The sequence below is a fragment of the Castor canadensis genome, chromosome 6 (assembly GCF_047511655.1).
Source record: "Castor canadensis chromosome 6, mCasCan1.hap1v2, whole genome shotgun sequence".
Classification (NCBI taxonomy): Eukaryota; Metazoa; Chordata; class Mammalia; order Rodentia; family Castoridae; genus Castor; species Castor canadensis.
Window position 1 is genome coordinate 109817495 of NC_133391.1, and position 19710 is coordinate 109837204.

At 33.6% G+C, this 19710-nt stretch overlaps 1 protein-coding gene across 4 annotated transcripts in view; it reads right to left on the reverse strand.

Annotated features, from left to right (window-relative positions):
- The window catches only part of Xrcc4 (X-ray repair cross complementing 4), a 270348-nt gene that overhangs the window by 219233 nt on the left and 31405 nt on the right, over nucleotides 1-19710 (reverse strand). For 3 of the 4 annotated variants that reach the window (XM_074077152.1, XM_020167077.2, XM_020167082.2), the window contains exon 3: nucleotides 17928-18103. The exons of the other annotated variant lie outside the window; for it this stretch is intronic. In XM_074077152.1, coding sequence (XP_073933253.1) covers nucleotides 17928-18103 — 176 coding nt within the window. The remainder of the gene's footprint in view (nucleotides 1-17927; nucleotides 18104-19710) is intronic. 4 annotated transcript variants of the gene reach the window in all.

Here is a 19710-nt window from a genome sequence, read left to right on the forward strand (position 1 = left end):
AAATGAACAGAAAAAACAGTGACCATATCTACCTTTTATTGATCACCTACTATGTATCTGGTACAAATAGTACTAAATGATTTTATACCCTGTATTCATTTTAAATTCCATCTTGCCATATTATAAGGTAGAATTCTGCACATGTTATGAATTGATTTATTTTTAATTAAAAATTATAAATTCTCATTTACAGCATGATGTCTTAAAATATGTATACATTGTGAACTGAGTAAATCAAGAAAATTACCATATACATTAAAAGCAAACATTTCTGTGAGATTTTCAAGACTACTACACACTGCTTAACTACACTCAGCATGTTGTGTAATACATCTCTTGAATTTTCCTATCTAATTGAAATTTTGTATCCTTTGACCAACATCTCTTCAAACCTCTTCCTTGTCCAACCCTATGAAACCACCATTCCACTCTCTGCTTCTCTGAGTTCAACTTTTTTATTCCAGACGTGAGATCATGCATTTGTCTGTCTGGAACTGCTTATTTCACGTAACAGAATATCTTCCAGGTTCAACTAAGTCATCACAAATAACAGGATTTCCTTCTTTTTCAAGACTGAATATTATTTTACTGTGTGTGTGTGTACATACCACATATTCTTCATCCATTCAACTGTTGATAGATTCAACTGTTGATTCTATCCAAACTGTTTTTTTTTTTTGTGGTACTGGGAACTGAACTCAGGGCCATGAGGGTAAACACTTGGCAAGTGCTCTATGTATCATTTGAGCCTTGTCCCCAGTCCTTTTGCATTTGTTTTACAAATAGGGTCTCCCACTTCTGCCTGAGTTGTTCTGGGATGATGATCCTTCTTCCTCCACCTACTGAGTAGTTCTACTCATAGACACTCACTGCCATTTGTAGCTTACTTTTGAGATAGGATTGCCATAGCTTTTTGTTGGGGCTGGCCTCAACTGCCATCCTCTGGTCTTCACCTTCCAAGAAGCTGGGATTAAAGGATCTACTTTTTTAAAATAATGAAATTGAGCTTCAAATAGTCTAAGAAATTTGTCAAAAGTCACCAAATGAGTATACTCTGTAGCCAGAATTCAAAGTCAAAGTCACTTTATAGACAGAATGCAGTTAGGACTATTTGACTTCAGATTCAGTATGATTAGCCACTTTGTTTAATATTCCCTGTTCCAGCAAAATCCTTTGATATTCTGTTTTCCAATAAAGCATTTCACATTCCTAACAAACTAAATTTTTAATTTTCCTGTGACTAAAACTACAAAGAAAACCTAAATACCTGAAATTCAGATTTATGAACTTGGGGTAAAAAAAGGAAATATAGAGAAGAAACATAGAAAACATCAACCTTAATTGACATTAATTTGAGAGTATGTTGCTTTGTAATAAAGCTCAGCAAAAAGTAGAAAGGATACAAGAACTTACTGAATGAGGATGTGTGTCAGATACAATGCTGGGTGCTAGGAATATATAGACAAAATAGCTCAAGCACCCTCTTATAGAATCTCATGAAGACCACATAAAAATGAATAGTAGCAGGCACTGGAGGCTTGGCTCAAGTCCAGGGTGCCTACCTAGCAAGCACAAGGATCTGAGTTCAACTCTGAGTAACACAAAAACAAAACAATAGTAACATATAATTCCTTCCTTCCCAGAAAAATTTTAAGAGAAATTCATTTTCCTATTCCAATTCAGATACTCATATTTAATAATGTACAATCTAAAGGGCTTCCCTGCTAATGACCCCATAGTCTATTGGCCACTAGAAAAGGTAATTATGAGATAACACAAACTGTCCAATTGGCAACGAATGTCCTAGACTTATTACCTGTTTTTCCCCCGACTTTTCCAATTCTGTTTGAAATAGCTGGGAGAAAGGCCCCTTGCCAGTTGTTTAGTCTCACAAATCTCACCATTAGATACTTTTTGCTACTTAGCAAAAGCCTAAGTAGCCCTTTGCTTACTTTCATAAAACTCTTTTTCAGTGCTTACTTTACCGGGAAATGTTCCACTTTTCAAACACAAGCATGAATTTAATTAGACAAGGCATAAACTAGGACAGCAGATAGACTAATTCTAAAGAATTAGGTCAGAATACTAATTTCTGAACAAGCAGAAAGTTCTGCACTGTAAACATACTTTTGTTGAAATATGGAGAAAAGCCATGAGACATAAGGAACTGAGGAGCTCAAAAGTTAATGCAGAGCTCTGCTTCTAGTAATGATCAGGTTGTTCCCACAGGGTCAACCCTACCAGAGATAGCAATCATAAACTCTGGAAAAAGTATTTTTAAAACAGACATGAATGTTCAGGAAAGTGAACAAAAGCAAGCTGATTTGGGATAAAAGCAAATAACTTTAAATACGATACCCACTTTTAGGGCTTTTAACCTGAGTAAGAGGCTCAATCTCTCCCATGAAGAGTAGCTAAAATTTAATCAAAAGCATAGTCTTATTTTCCAGAAGAATCAAAGGACAAGCTCTCAGGAAAATCCTGGCATTTGGAAAGTGAGTGGAGAATTCTAGAAAGAGGAGAACCAGAGAAAGGAAGCTATAAATTCTGTGGATAAACAGTTCAAATCTCTTGCAAAACCCTAAACCATCAATATAAAACAGACTGCAAGCAGCACTGCTAAGTTTAAAATAACTGACCTGAAATTTCAGCTAACACCCACCACATGGGAAACAGAATTTGAAGTTGGAGTAAAGCCATATTAACTGACTTCAAAGACACACACAAAAGAAAAAGATTAAAAAAAAAAAAAAAAAAAACCACAATATTCATCAAATGTGTCTCACTGAATATACTCTCTATAATACAGCCCTCAAAATGTCTGGTGTAACATCTGAAAACCCTCAAAAAATGAAGAAATAAAAGCATATTTAAAAGAATAATTAGTGGAGATTAATAAGAGCTTATCCAGATATAGAAATTAATAGAAAAGGATTTTAAATCATCTGTACAAGCTATAATCAAAGATGAAAAGTAAAATGTGATGATAACAAATTAAAAGATAAAGTCTTGGTAGAAAGAAACTATAAATAAATACAGATAGAAATATCAAAAAAATATGAATTTATTTAGATCATGAGATTGAGGTGAAAGAAGAGATAATGAACATTAATAAATATTAATACAAATTATCTAATCAGAAGCAAAACATGTGAAAAAGGATTTAGACCTTTCAGAAAGAAAGTAGAAAAAGAGAATGAGGTGAAAAAAACAACTGATAAATAATAGTCAAGAATTTTACAATTTTGGTGAAAGACATAAATTTACAGATTCAAGAAGCTCAGCCAACTCTGAAAAACAGATACTTTTAAAAGTCTACTGCTAATCACATACTGGTCACACTGCCGAGAGCCAAGGAAAACAGAACAGATTAAAGGCAGCAAGGTTTTATTTGATAGATTAGAAGAACTTTTGTAAATACTCCAATGTACCCCCACCCAGCACAACAATAATAATTTTTTTAAAAAGCAGCAAGGTTAAAACAATAAAACACAGGAGAATAATAATTCAAATGAATGCTAAATGCTCATCTGAAAAAAAATGGATATGAAAACAGGAAACCAACATATTGAAATTCCTGAAACAATCAAACAAACCAACTTTATTCCAAGATGCTTTGTCCAGGATCCTTTGAAAAGTTCCTCCCAAATTGAAGGAAAAATAAAGACATTTTTGGAAAAAAAAAATGTCATGACTAGCAAATCTGCACTGCATGAAATGCTAAAGGAACTTCTTCAGTATGAAATGAGATGACAACCAGTAGGAAATACCCATCAGCAGCAGTAAGAAGCAAAAGAAGTGGACTACTGATACCATGATTAATGCTAATTTTTTTTAATTTTAACAGTCATGTGTTTTTAGTTAAAAGGAAATGCAAATGTGGGTAAACTTGCAAAATAAACTAGTGAATTATCTTAAAATTGGCCAGATAGCTGTTTTATATTCATTTCTATATTGTCATTCCACTTATTGGCAAAACAGACTTTAAAAATACTGTCAGTACAAAGGTAGATTAAAATAACAACAAAACAAATTCTCCAAACATCAAGTCAGCAGTGGAGCAGGACTTTGGAAAAATCATTTATCTTTAAATCATCTTAATGAATAATCATCTACTCCATAGTGTTATAAGCAGTCTGTAAAATAATCTACAAAAGACAATCATGTTTTACAAAAAGCATTCTAACACTGATAGCTATTGGATCTCTGTATTAAGTGGCAACATTCAATATACATTGTAGAAAACCTGTAGGAATAATAAGAAAAGAGATGACAGTCTTAAGTAAAAGGAAAAGTCAAAACTTCTTTAAGGATAAGCCATTTTCACAGCACACATAAAACAATATACTTCTAACAGGACAGTAGACTATCTGTGACCATAGAGAGGAGACAAAAGTTTCTAATTCATCCTGTCACAAATTGAAACTACTTCATCTCTTTAAATACAAGATTTTTTATTTATTTATTTATTTATTTATTTATTTATTTTTGTGGTACTGGGGTTTGAACTCAGGGCCTACATCTTGAGCCACTCTGCCAGCCCTTTTTTGTGAAGGAGTTTTTCCGAGATAGGATCTCAGAATTTATTTGCCCTGACTGGCTTCAAACTGAGATTCTCCTGATCTCTGCCTCCTGAGTAGCTAGGATTACAGGCTTAAGCCACTGGTGCCCAGCTAGCACTCAGATCTTGATTACTAAACACAATTTCAAATAAAAGGAAGCAAGGCTCTGTGGAGAAAAGATTGATTGTAGAGCTGGGTCAGGAAAGACAATACAACCCTGATACATTATCTACAAAATAAGGAGTCAACTGATAAATCTTCCAATGGCCAGGGCTGGAGGAGTGGCTCAAGTGGCAGAGGATCTGCCTAGGACGCATGAGGGCTTGAATTCAAACCCAAGTATGACCAAGAAAAAACAACTTTCCAATGGCCAAATCATGAGCAAAGAGATAAATAATAACAATTTACTACATGCAATAAATATCCATGAGTCCACAACAACATAAATAATTGAATAAATGGAGAAAAGAAAGTTTTTCCTTATGATAGAATTTCAAATAAAAATACAAAATCATAAGTTTATCAAGTAATAACTGCTGAAAGTTAAACTTTTCATTGATGCTAAAATGAATGTACAGAAGTATAACTAAATATAGACTATTTATATACTCTTGAAGTTTCTCTGCACAAGATACTTATTAATTATAAAAAGAGAAAATAGAAAGATTATAGTAGAAAATTTGGCTCACACAGCCTGAACCAAGTTATTCAAAGTTAATATGACCATTAATAATATTGCCAGCATATAAATGTCATATAACTCCTATTACTATCAAAAATCAATGAAGCTAAAGTGATTGTGGGGAAGTATCAAAAAAAAAAAAAAAAAAGCAAATTGAAGGGTGTTCTACCAAGTAACCAGCCAGCACTCTTCAAAAGAGTCAAGTCATGTAAAACAAAATCTGAGGGACTGGCAAAGACTGCAAAACACTAAAGATATAATTAAATATAATTTGGGCCACTGGATTGATTTTGGACCTGGAAAAGGACCTTAGTGGAACAGCTGGTGAAATTCAAATAACATCTCTAGGTGTCTATATAAATGTCAACCTCTTGGTTTTAATAATTGTACTATATATAGTTATGTATGAGAACATGAGAGGACATAGAGTGAAGGTATGCATGAATTCATTTTACTACTTTTTCAACTTTTCTCTAAGTCGGAAATGGAAACAATCAAAATAGGTCAAAACATATAAATGACCACAACTATAACAAATCATAAAATATCACTATAACTTTCCCTTATTGTTCAAGTCATTATAGGCATATCTCCAATAGTGGATTGCTATTGGATTACTTGTAGGCAGAAATTTGACAATGTTACCAGAAATTGTGCAAATAAAGAAATTGGCCTGGCACAGTGACTCACTCCTGTAATCTCAGCTATTTGAGAGGCACTGGCAGAAGAATTATGGTCAAAGGCTGGTCCCAGGTAAAAGCGAGACCCCCATCTGAAAAATAAAAAAAAGAAAAAGCATCTGGAGGGTGTGTGGCTCGAGTGGTACTGTACATACCTGCTTAGCAAGAGCAAGGCCCTGAGTTCAAACATTAGTGCTGCCAAAAAAACCCTACTCTTTAATTATTATAACGATGTATCTTTTAAATGGGTAACCATTAAAATATTCTTTCAGAATAATTCACTTATTTGGATACTTCCACTTTTGAATAAAAAATTATTTACTATTTAGCCAATTATAATCAATGCATGCTATGTTACTATACCAATTTCAGCAAAGAAATTGGAAGCTCTTAGCCTACCGATACACTCGTATTCAATAAAGTACACAGCATAACAATATGAAAACATCTAACAGGGTCTCTTCGAAGTCATGAGAGACCCAAGCCCCTCTGAATTTTTTCAGGTACCAAAAGTATTAAAAGGTTATAAAGGCTATACAAATTGGAATGACAGTTAATGATGTTATTCATAGTGTATTTCAAATGGTACACCTCGTATGGGGTAAGGTTTTTAATTGACATAAAGAATGTCTACTATGACCATGTACATAAACTCAGACCAGTTTAAAACAGACCAGCATAAGACTAATAATAGATATCTGAGAATTATACATATAGCAAAGAACAAATAGTAAAATGGGTAAACAAACTTAAGCAGGTACTTCATCAAGGAGGGTATAAAGACAGCAAATAAACACAAAAAGATTTCAACAACCTTAGCCATTAGAGATCACTTAAAATCACAATAAGAAAATGCTATGGTTTACAGTCTGCAAAAAACTGAAACTAGATCCATGTATATCACCCTATACCAATATTAACTCAAAATGGATCAAGGATCTTAATATCAGACTCCAAACTTTAAAGTTGGTACAGGAAAGAGTAGGAAATACTTTGGAACTAATAGGTATAGGCAAGGACTTTCTCAATGGAACCCCAGCAGCTCAGCAACTAAGAGATAGCATAGATAAATGGGACTTCATAAAACTAAAAAGCTTCTGCTCAACAAAAGAAATGGTCTCTAAATTGAAGAGAGCACCCACAGAGTGGGAGAAAATATTTGCCAGATACACATCAGACAAAGGACTGATAACCAGAATATATAGGGAACTCAAAAAACTAAATTCTCCCAAAATTAATGAACCAATAAAGAAATGGGCAAGTGAACTAAACAGAACTTTCTCAAAACAAGAAATTCAAATGGCCAAAAAACGCATGAAAAAATGCTCACCATCCCTAGCAATAAAGGAAATGCAAATCAAAACCACACTAAGATTCCACTTCACTCCTGTTAGAACAGCCATCATTAACAACACCACTAACAACAGGTGTTGGTGAGGATGCGGGGGGGGGGGGGGGGGGGGCAGGGGCAAGGAACCCTCTTACACTGCTGGTGGGAATGTAAATTAGTAACCACTCTGGAAAAAAATTGGGAGGCTCCTTAAAAATCTAAACATAGATCTACCATATGATCCAGCAATATCACTCTTGGGGATATACCCAAAAGAATGCGACTCAGGTTACTCCAGAGGCACAAGCACACCCATGTTTATTGCAGCACTATTCACAATAGCCAAGTTATGGAAACAGCCAAGATGCCCCACTGACAAATGGATTAAGAAAATGTGGTATTTATACACAATGGAATTTTATGCAGCCATGAATAAGAATGAAATGTTATCATTTGCAGGAAAATGGATAGAACTGGAGAACATTATTCTGAGTGAGGTTAGCCTGGCCCAAAAGACCAAAAATTGTATGTTCTCCCTCATATGCAGACATTAGATCAAGGGCAAACACAACAAGGGGATTGGACTTTGATCACATGATAAAGTGAGAGCACACAAGGGAGGTATGAGGATATGTAAGACACCTAAAAAACTAGATAGCATTTGTTGCCCTCAACACAGAGAAACTAATGCAGATACTTTAAAGCGACAGAGGCCAATAGGAGAAGGGACCAGGAACTAGAGAAAAGGTTAGTTCGAGAAGAATTAATTTAGAAGGTAACACACATGCACAAGAAATCAATGTGAGTCAACTCCCTGTACAGCTATCCTTATCTCAACTAGCAAAAACCCTTGGTCCTTCCTATTACTGCTTATACTCTCTTTTCAACAAAATTAGAGATAAGGGCAGAATAGCTTCTGCCTGGAAGCGAGGGGGTGGGGGGGAGAGGAAGGGGGTGGGGGGGTTAAGGGAAGGGGTGGGGGAAGGGGGGAAACCCAAACATTGTATGTACATATGAATAAAAAAAAAGAAAATGCTATGGTCTGAATGAATCCCCTCCAAAATTCAGATGCTGCCAATATCATCATATTCCAAGCAGGGCCCTTTCAGAGATAATTATTCATGAGGGCTCCTCCCCTCGTTAATAGGATTAAATGTCTTTCTACAGAGGCTTGTTGGGGAGAGTGGGCACTACTTTGTCTTTCCACCATGCAATGAAGTAGCATTAAAAAAAAAACAAACTCACAAAACACTGACACCTTGATCTCTGACTTCTCAGCCTCCAGAACTGTGAGAAAATAAATTTCTGTTCTTTATAAAACACTCAGTCTTGTCATGCATGGTAGCACACACCTGAAATCGCAGCACTACTCAGGATGCTGAGGCAGGAGAATCCTGACCTAGTTCAAGGCCAGCCTGAGTTACATAGTGAGTTTGAAGACAACTTGGGGTACATAGTAAGACCCTGTCTCAAAAATACATAACTAAATAAAAATAAATTTCAAAAATAAGATTGGCCAGTCTTAGGTATTCTACTATAGTAACACAAAGCTGACTATAGCAGATACTATAAGAAACCAAATTAGAATACCTAAAATTAAAAAATACTGATAACACCAAGTGCTAATGAGAAAGTAGATCTTTTGTGTATTTCTGTAGGAATATAAAATGGTACACAGTACTTTGGAAAACAGTGCAGTAGCATGCAATAAATAACTGTTAAATGAAAAATTAAATAAATAAACACATACCATACAATTCAGAACTCACAGTCCTAAAGTCCTAAAGATTCATCCTACAACAGTAGTCAGCAATTTATTCATTATACACCATAAGGTCTCTGGTGCAATGATTCAACTTTGCCACTATAGCACAAATCATGCACATATAATATAAAACAAACAGTCATGCTTGTATTTTAGAGAAATATTACAAAGAATGTAAACGACATAAATATTTCAATTAAAATACAGGAGAAAGATATTTAAAGATGAAAAAGTAGGCTTTAGATCAAAGAAAATCAGTAGAATGTTATTTCATACTGAAAAAGGAGTGGATTCATCAAGAGGACATGACAAAGCTTAATGTTCTGAGCATACTAACAAAGATTTAAAAAACATGAAGCAATACTTGATACTATTTCAAGGAGATACAAAGAAATGTATAATTACATTTGTAGATTTTAGGCAATGGTTGAAGAGATAGAAAAAAAAAGGAAGAATATAGTCAATCTAGCACCATCAACTGGCTTGAGCCAATTGATATATACATAATATATATTATATATAATATATACACAATATATTATATTATATTATATATTAATTATATTATATTATATTATGTATATATAATATATACATAATATATATTATATATTATATATACATAATATATATTATATATATTAATATAATATATTAATGTAATTATAATAATATATATTATATATATATAATAACCCACCTAACAATAGCAGAATAAATATAACTTTCCACTACACAGAGATCATTGAACATGACAGATCATATTCATGACAAACCACATTCAGGACCATAACACATGTTCCTTTTTTTGGGACTTATATTAAAAGGATTCAAGTCAGATAAATTTACAACAACATAAAACAACAATGGAACTAAATTTAAAGCCAGTAAAAGAAAGATATCTAGAATATTCAAAAAAATGAAAAACTATACTACAAACTTCTAGATAACTGGAAGAAGAAAATAGAAATCAAAAGAGAAATTACAGAAGTACATTAAATGAAGTGAAAATACAACATACTATAATCTGTGAAGTATAATTAAAGCAGTACTTGGAAAGAAATTTACATGCTCAAATTACTGCATCAAGTAAGAAGACAGAATTGAAATCAAGGATCTCTATTTATACTTCAAAGTAGTAAATCTAATAGAATATCAGTAAGATCTGTACTTTGAAAAGGGCAAACAACTGCTGAGTATTTCTAAACTTCAACCCTACTAACATTATGTTTAGGAAGGCTGTCCTGAACATTGTAGAATGCTCAGCAGTCTACATGGGCTCTACTCACTGGAAGCCAGTAGCAGCAACTGGCCATAATAATACAAAATATCTGCAGACATTCCCAAAAGTCCCTGGATGAGCAAAATCTCCCCAAGTTAGGAAATACTAACTTAAATAAACAGAACAATATCTTGTTTGAAAGACTCAACATGTTAAGATGTCCATTATGTAGATCCAATGCATTCCCACTTAAGATTCCAGCAGACTTGTTTGTAGAAATTGACAAATTCAAAATCTTGTTTAAAAAATTTGAAGTACATGGAATATTCAAAGTAACTCTGAAAAGGAACAGAGTAGGAATTATACCACCTCATTTAAAGATTTATTATCACCATAGGTAATTAAAAGAGTTTGTGGTTGACACAGAAACAAATAGATATATGTAGCTGAATAGAGTCCAAAGACAGACATATAGATGATTGATAGATAGATAATAGATGGATAGATAGATAGATAGATGATACACAAATAGATAGATAGTACTTTTGTTAATAATCAACTATCATCTTAGAAAATTCTGCGGGAAATTTAACAAATGATGCCAGAATGCCTGGATAGCCATATCCGAAAAATGAACTTCAATCTTTATTTTGCAGCATATATAAAAATCACTCAAAATACATCACAGACTCTAATTGTAAAGCCTAAAACTATAATACTCTTTCGTGAAAGCAGGAGAAAATCTTTGCAGTAGCCATTATTTAGAATTTAAAAAAAAAAAAACAATTAACATCTTCAATATTAAGAATTTCCCCCACTTCTCCCACAAATTAGAAGAAAATATTCCCAAATCATATACTGTTACATAACTACTATCCAAAATATAAAAGAAAATCTTCAAACGCAATAAAAAAAGCAAGAAACCCAATAAAAAATCTGTAAAGAGCTGAGCTCCAGTGGCTCACGCTTGTAATCCTAGCTACTTGGGAGGCTGAGATTTTGAGGATCACGGTTTGAGGTCAGCCTGGGCAAATAGTTTGCAAGACCCCCATCTCCAAATAACCATAACAAAATGGACTAGAGTCATGGCTCAAGTGGCAGAGCACCTGCTTTGCAAGGATAAAGCATCAGTTCAAATCCCAATCACACATACGCACACACACACACACACACACACACACACACACACAAAATACGTACAGCATCTTAAGCAAGTACTTAAAGATCTAAAGATGATAAACAACATCACTAGACATTAGTGAAATTCAAATTTATAATGCAACAAGATACTATCACACACCTATAAGAATGCCTAAAATTAAAAATCTGACCATGTCAAGTGTTGACATGAAACTCACTTCTGGTGGGAATATAAAATAATACTATATTCACTATGGAAAATTCTGGGGTAGTTTCTTAAAAAGTTAAATATACAACTATAATAGAATTCAACCTGTACTCTTAAACATTATCAAAACATATGTCCATAAGAGATTCACATACAAATATAGTAGTTTTATTTACTAGAGTCCAGGACTAGAAAGAACTCGAATGTCCATCAATAAGTGAATGCATAAACAAATGGGAGTATATCCATAAAATGGAACACTACTAACCAATAAAAGAGAATAAATTATGGCATCATACAACAACATTGATGAATCTCAAAATAATTAAACTGAATGAAAGAGAGGTGAGGCCAAAGACCGGGAAGAGTACACACCACGTCATTCCATTATATAAAATTCTAGAAAATATAAACTAATTTATAGTGATGGAAAACCCATCAGCAGTTGTCTGGAAATTGAGTGAGGAGAAAAAGGTGGGAAAATTACACTAAGGAACAAAAAAACTGGTGCTGGATGAGGATTTATCATCCTCATGAAGTGACAGATTTTTGGTTATGTATACATATTAAAATTTATCTGATTGTACATTTGTTATATGTACATATTATATGATAATTATATCTCAATAAAGCTGTTTTTAAAATAAACTCATACGCACATGAAGAATTATGTGAATACATGAATGCATACAGCTATTTGTTAGCACACAAGTGCTACCATCCATCAAAAAGTAAATGTGTTATATCCATACAACAGGATGGTACTTAGCAATCAGAAAAATTAATTGCTGATACACAGTACATAATGATAAATTTCAAAAGCATTATACTACGCAAATAAAATTGCAAAGCAGAGAACTTACTATATAGTTCATTTATAGGAAACTGTAAAACAGGTGAAGTTAATTAATGTATAATGACATAAAGTCATCTAGTGGCTGTCTATTGTCAGGAGACTAGGAAGGGACGAGGGAATAAAAGGTGACTGCAAAGAGGCATGAAGAAACTGTCTTGTGTGGTGAATAACAAAGGCACATGTTATTGCATACATATTACACCTAAACAAAAATAACTTTTTTAACAAAACTAATTTGGGGGGTCATAAGACAGGGGTGGGAATTCTGTTTAGCTTACTACCTCTGGATTTTTAAACATTTATTTATATTTTCAGCACCTACTTCCTCACACGTAAGCAGTGAAAAGATCAAGTCTACTTGATGACACGAGAGAATACATCTCAAGAAGATTAATGGAAAAGTAATAAGCAAATATTAACATCAGTAATACTAAAAAGTCATTTTACAGCATAATTTTTACATGTTACTTTCTACTTCTTTTGATAAACTGTTTCTGTCCTGAACAACCCTGGAGTAACAAAAAGTTAAGGTATAATGACTAAGATGTTTCTTTCAAAAAAGAAATACTTTAAATCAAAGCAGGGGGGAGGGAAGAGAAAAGGAGTGCTTGAATACTTTAACACCAAATACTATAATTAAAAATTAGTATGTTTTTAAAACAAGGTTTTTCTATGAAAAGCAAGATATGTAAAATATATACTTTGAACAGAATTTCTGAACCATGTGTATTACTAATTTAGTTCCCACATTCCAACAGGATAAGGAAATTTTGAAGTGTTTACTATACAAATGGAATACAATACAATTCCTGTATCATAGAAATAAAGAATATTATGATTACTTTTTTCAGGCATTCTAACAACACATTTGTAACCCAAACTCCCACAAACCTGAAAGTCATTACTCTTTTTGACAAAGTCTTTGTCAGAGTACCACAATAAATGCTCCAATTCTGATATTTCATATGGAAATGTTCCTTTGAATTCACAAACCACAGGAACACATGGCAGTAATATAAGATTTTGGATTGCTGTTTTTAAAAACAACTTTGGCTATTGGATTTTTTTCTGGCTGTGTTATTTTACCTCATTTAAGTATATCAGAGAAATGTAAGTTAAATATAAGGAGGCTGCTTGAGTTTAGGATGTATTTCTCCACCAAAATGTAAATCAACAAAAATTATATATATAATGAGACAGAATAGCTTGTGCCTTTTTATATCTTCTAACATTTCTTAAACTAAAATATGCCTGAGAGTTATTTGTAATGAAAATACTAGAGAAATACCCTTGCAACAAAAAAGTGGATCCTTCTGAATGACAAATGTTTTACTCTTTCCTGAATGTTAACACGCAGATACTGCTACTTGTTTTTCAATATCCATCCTATGATCCTACCCTTTTTTACAGAGTAATGGAAAATTCTGGGCAAAGAACACAGCTAAAGATTTTACTTCAGATTCCCTTCCATCTGTGTGAAGCCATGTGACTAAGTTATGGAATGACTGCAAAGAAATATATGCAATTTTGGAGTGGCGGCCTTAAAAAAAAAAAGGCATATGTTCTTTATTTTCTTTGTAACTCTGTCTTGCTGCCTAAAACATGAACATAATAGTCCAGAGTGAAGGAAGCTAGGGCAACAATGTTGAACTATGAGATAAAAAATACCTGCTGAAAGGGACAAAGCAATACACTAAAACAAAACAAAACAACAAAAAAATCCTGGGTCTCTAACATCATAACGCCATAACATTAACCCAGACCTACCTATTTGGTTTTCTACATCACAGAAAAACAAATCTCTATGCTATTTATGTACAGAAATTTGTAGCCCTCAACTGTAACCTAATCCAATATCTAATGTCAGGGACACACACACACACACACACACACACACACAAAATCGTACTTAAATTTACCTTGTGGATTTCCTGTATTAGGGCTAAGGCTATTTTTTTAAATATAAAACTACAGTATGCTTAAGGAATCACTAAAAAGATTTACAGATGAGAAAACAACAGTCATGAGCAATTTGAGTTAAATGATTATTCAACATTATCCCTATCAACAATAATTATGTCTTTTTTTAAATGACTCATGAATGAAAAAAGGAAGAGGACCAATTTAAGACACATTGTTAAAATGACAAGATCACTCCTGAAAATCAGTATGAATTGTGAAAGACAGAAAGAAAACAGTAATATCAAGTACAGGAATGATGTCCTAAATGAGTAACAGCACTTTGGTAGATGAGTTTCAAATATTGGCTCTACAATATTGTTCGATCAGAACAACCTACTATCAATTGCAGAACACTTAGTGGGAAGGGTCACAGAGGTTCATATTGTACAAAGGAAAGAAATTAGTGTCTAATTGATCACTCAACGTGAATTTCAGTGGAACTAAGCTTAAATGCGGAGAGCAAGGCATGGTGGTACACACCTGTAATACCAGGTACTCCAGAGGAAGAGATAGGAGGATCACAGTTCGAAGCCAGTCTGGGCAAAAGTTAATGAGAACCTATCTCACAAACAAACTGAGGGTAGTGGGTCGTACCTGTATTCCCAACTACTTGGGAGGCAGAGGTAACAGGATCATAGTCTGAAGCTGGCCAGGGTAAAAAGTATGAGACCCTATCTGAAAAACAAACTAAAAGCAAAAGCATTGGGGCTGAGCTCAAGTGGCAGAAGGCAATGTGAGGCCTTGTGGTCAGTTCTCAGTACCACCAAAAGAAAATAGTTCTAGCAACCCTATTTTGAAAATACCCAACACAAAACAGGACTTGGTGGAGTGGCTCAAGTGGTAGAGTACCAACCTAAGAAACATGAAGACCTGCATTCAAACCCCAGCAATGCCCCACCCCCCCAAAAAAACACAGAACATAAATAAAATTTGGAGAACTATAAGCTCAAAAGTAATCACATGAAAATATGGACCTATTACTTCCAAAACAAAAAAAGGAGCCTAAACATCAACAAACAGGTATTACATTTAAAATATGTCTTTACTTCAAAAATTGACAATTCTAACACTCCAACAAAAGATAGTATTTCATTCACAAAGGTCAAGTCTTTTTGTATACAAAATTTAATGGCTACTTGCTTTACAAAAAGTGAAGTGGGGAAAGCCACAGGATATAAATTTGATAACAATGTAAATTTCAAACAAATCTTACATGACTGGGATATTCAAAATGTTCAAATTGTGAAGCCATCTCCCTGACTTGATGACAACAAATACCCAAAAACCCTGACTCTCAAAAGCATGAGTTTGGTGGCAAGTGTACTTAGCACTCCAAGAGTTCTCTTTGCCATGGGAACAATGTTATTTCAAGAAACAGCAGAATTCACTACTTTTGAGTTGAATCTATGTTCATTTTTTTTCCTTTCTTCTAAGTTTTAGAGATCACTTTTGGCAGCAATAAGAAGTCTCTGTCATCAAGGAAAAGAATACAAATTCCTTTGTAATTTTTAGGTCATCCAACCACAATGAACCTTAAAGAGTATCCAGCAATGGTTCCAATTTACAAGATATTATCACTCCAAAATCAGTTTGCAGAAACACATCCTGAATACTAGAAGATTCTGTGGCTGTTAGGCCAAATAAGCTTGTAATTTATCAGCTGGATTCATAAGGCTGCACTGAAAGTTTTATTTATTTAAATGTCCAAAAATAAGAACTCTCACTTGAGAGCAAGCAAGCCAAGCAATGAATAAACTCCTTGTCAAACTGAGAGCAGCCTTCTTTTTTAATAATAAACAAATAAATAAATGCATAACTATGGAGACAGTCATCTAAACTATAATGTACGGCTTTAACACATATTCTTTTGGGGAACCAACACACTTATACACTTCTGGGAATCTCTTATGCTATTTCCATTTCTTAAGAAAAGCTGTTGAGAAGGTAGTAGTTCAAGTCCTTGACTCAAATAAAATTGATTAATTTCAGGACAGAAAGCAAGAAATCTTCCAGGATTATTGAGTGTGTTTGATGCTTATATATGTCAAGCCTAAAAGACATGAGTCAGGAGAACGTGAAATTCTTTCTTCACAAAAGCAGCAGATCCAGATGTATGCTACTCATGTCAACTACTCCAACCATTCCTACTGTACCAAGTTCTCCATCTGACCATGCCAAAGAGACCAAAAGGCTTTTAGCTTTCCAACAGGTACCTCACTGATGTTATGCATCAGTATATACAAAACAGATGAAAACTAGAAACTGGTCACACAAAATAAAGTCAGTTGTAATATACAAATGATGTTGAATGAGAAATGGCATCACTCCCATCTGACAATGATCCTTGCCCAAATATTAGAAGAAACAGTCAGCAGTTCTGTTGTGTTTAATATCATCTAATTGAGCTTGGACCACAGGAAAGAACAAGTGTAATAAATAACAAAATTGTGGCAGTCAGTTCAATCTTTTTACTTTACCTATTTTAAATCACCATTATAAGGAACTCAACATATTGAAACTTATGTAAATTGACAACTAATTAGAAAGAGTATACATCTTCTAAATAGAAATTACCTAAGCCAGTCACTCAATATATAATACATACTTGAAATAATTATACCATTCATTTCTTCAAATATTTCTCTAGTTGATGAAATCACTAATAGTTCTGAGTTAGAGGCTATTTTAAAAGAATTTTTAAACTAAATTTAACTCTAAAACAAACTCTCAATTACAGTCTGCAAACTTAATGAAGTAAAGATTTATCTCCTTTTATTTTACTATAGATAACATATCTGATCAATAAACCACTGGTTAAAAAAATTTAATCCCTAATCAATTTAGGTAAAATACAAAGATGGAAACTGCAAGAACTTTAAAAAAAATAAGCCACTGCCTTGATCTGAATTAGCACAGGAACTCAGCAGATAAAGTAGCAGATAATCTTGCCTGCAAAGCATGCAAGCTTTGGAAAGTTTGGGCTAAAGTTATCTCCTTCTATTTTAGTATTTCTAAGTCTAAAAATAAAAATAATGTAGTTTTAATTCCAAATTATGCCTTATTACACTTAACTATGTCATTTAAAATTCTAAATACATTCTAATATAGTAGAAAATAAGTCCTAATTGTGAAATATCCAAAGGTAAAAATGCACGATTCTAACATACAATAACTATTTCCCCAAACTTCAGCTAACAATGCCTTGAAACAATAGTCTAAAACATCTGATCCATTATTTTTTGAACCAGCTCATTCATGTAGTAAACTCTATGATACTTAAGAAAACTTTAAACATTAAAAATGAATAAATTTCCAATAAAATTTCTTACACAATCATTAATTTCAGGTTTTAATGAAAGCCATGAAGCATTCTTATAACTTGGAACTCAAGTACTTTCCAATCTTTCATTTGAGGTGTTTTCTGGGAATAAAATGCTAGTTACTTAAATATTGAACATAATTTCTCAATCACAGCTCTTAACATTTTACCACTCAGAAAGTTAGGAAAAGTTTTACTTACTGAAACATCCTTCAGACATTTCTCAAAGGAGAAATGACCAGACTCTTTTAAAAAATTAAACTTGTATGTGTCCACTGGTCCTGCTCCTGACACCAATGCTTTTCTCAGCTCATCAACATATTTTTCTTTCTCCATTGCCATGTCATCAGCTTCTTGGGAAATCTCTGATGCAGAAACTATGGAGATCATTAATAAAAGTGTTCAAATAAAAAATTTCTAAACATGAGAAACTATGTTTACCTGTTACTACTAATTTATCTCACATGTAACAAATTCAAACAAAAAGCAGAATGAATCCCTACCCCATGTGTTTGAGACAAAGTATACCTTTTTTGGTAGAACTAGTGACTTTTTACAAACACATTAAGTTAGTCTCAAATCTCATCTAAAAATCATTAAACTCCTGAAATGCTTTCTCAGTCTTCACATGAAATACATGCATTCTAAATTACCACAGAAAGTACCATTTTGAGTAGTTCCTCTTAGGTCATAACCAGGTAAATCATTTCCTACAATGATTAATTCAGTATTTTACAGTATCTTTATCCCTTCCTCAAAGATTCTAGAGATTACCATATATTTCTCACTCATGTGGGCAGACTCAAATTAAGTAAAAGTGAAGTTTACTCTTCTAATCTCATGTGCCAAAAATAGAAATTGTGAGTGAAGGGAGGAGACAAAAGAAGGAATAGGAAGGAAACTAAAATCTATTGAGTATCTCCTCTATAACATACTATACTATGTATCTGCTTTTCAATTCTCTTGTCTTGACTTCTTTAACACTGATGTTTTACTCAACCATAAAATTTTTTATTTCAGTAGCTAAATTTTCAATTCTAGATATTCTCTTTATTTCTTTTTCATAATATCCTGTTCTTGCCCTATCCTTCTGCTATAGTTGGGATATGGTTTATCCCTCAACATTTCATGTGTTGGGAGCTTAGTCCTAATAGAAGCTTGGCTCTATAAGAGATGGTGTGACCATTAAGAGGTAGGGCTATAGATGCCCCACTACTGATGAATGGATTAAGAAAATGTCGTATTTATACACAATGGAATTTTATGCAGCCATGAAGAATGAAATGTTATCATTCTCAGGTAAATGGATGGAATTGGAGAACATCATTCTGAGTGAGGTTAGCCAGGCCCAAAAGACCAAAAATTGTATGTTCTCCCTCATATGCAGACATTAGATCAAGGGCAAACACAACAAGGGGATTGGACTTTGATCACATGATAAAGCGATAGCACACAAGGGAGGTATGAGGATAGGTAAGACACCTAAAAAACTAGATAGCATTTGTTGCCCTCACCGCAGAGAAACTAAAGAAGATACTTTAAAGCAACTGAGGCCAATAGAAGAAGGGGACCAGAAACTAGAGGAAAGGTTAGTTCAAGAAGAATTAACTTAGAAGGTAACACACATGCACAGGAAATCAATGCAAGTCAACTCCCTGTATAGCTATCCTTATCTCAACTAGCAAAAACCCTTGGTCCTTCCTATTATCACTTATACTCTCTCTTCAACAAAATTAGAGATAAGGGCAAAATAGTTTCTGCCTGGTAGCGAGGGGGTGGGGGGAACAGGAAGGGGGTAGGGAGGTAAGGGAAGGAGGGAGAAATGACCCAAATATTGTATGCACATATGAATAAAATAAAAAATTTTTTTAAAAAGAGGTAGGGCTATAGAAGTAGATGCTTAGGTCATTCAAAACATGACCCTCAGAAGGAATTAACGTAGCTATCACAATGAGTTGTTCTAAGAGTGAACCTGATCCTAAAT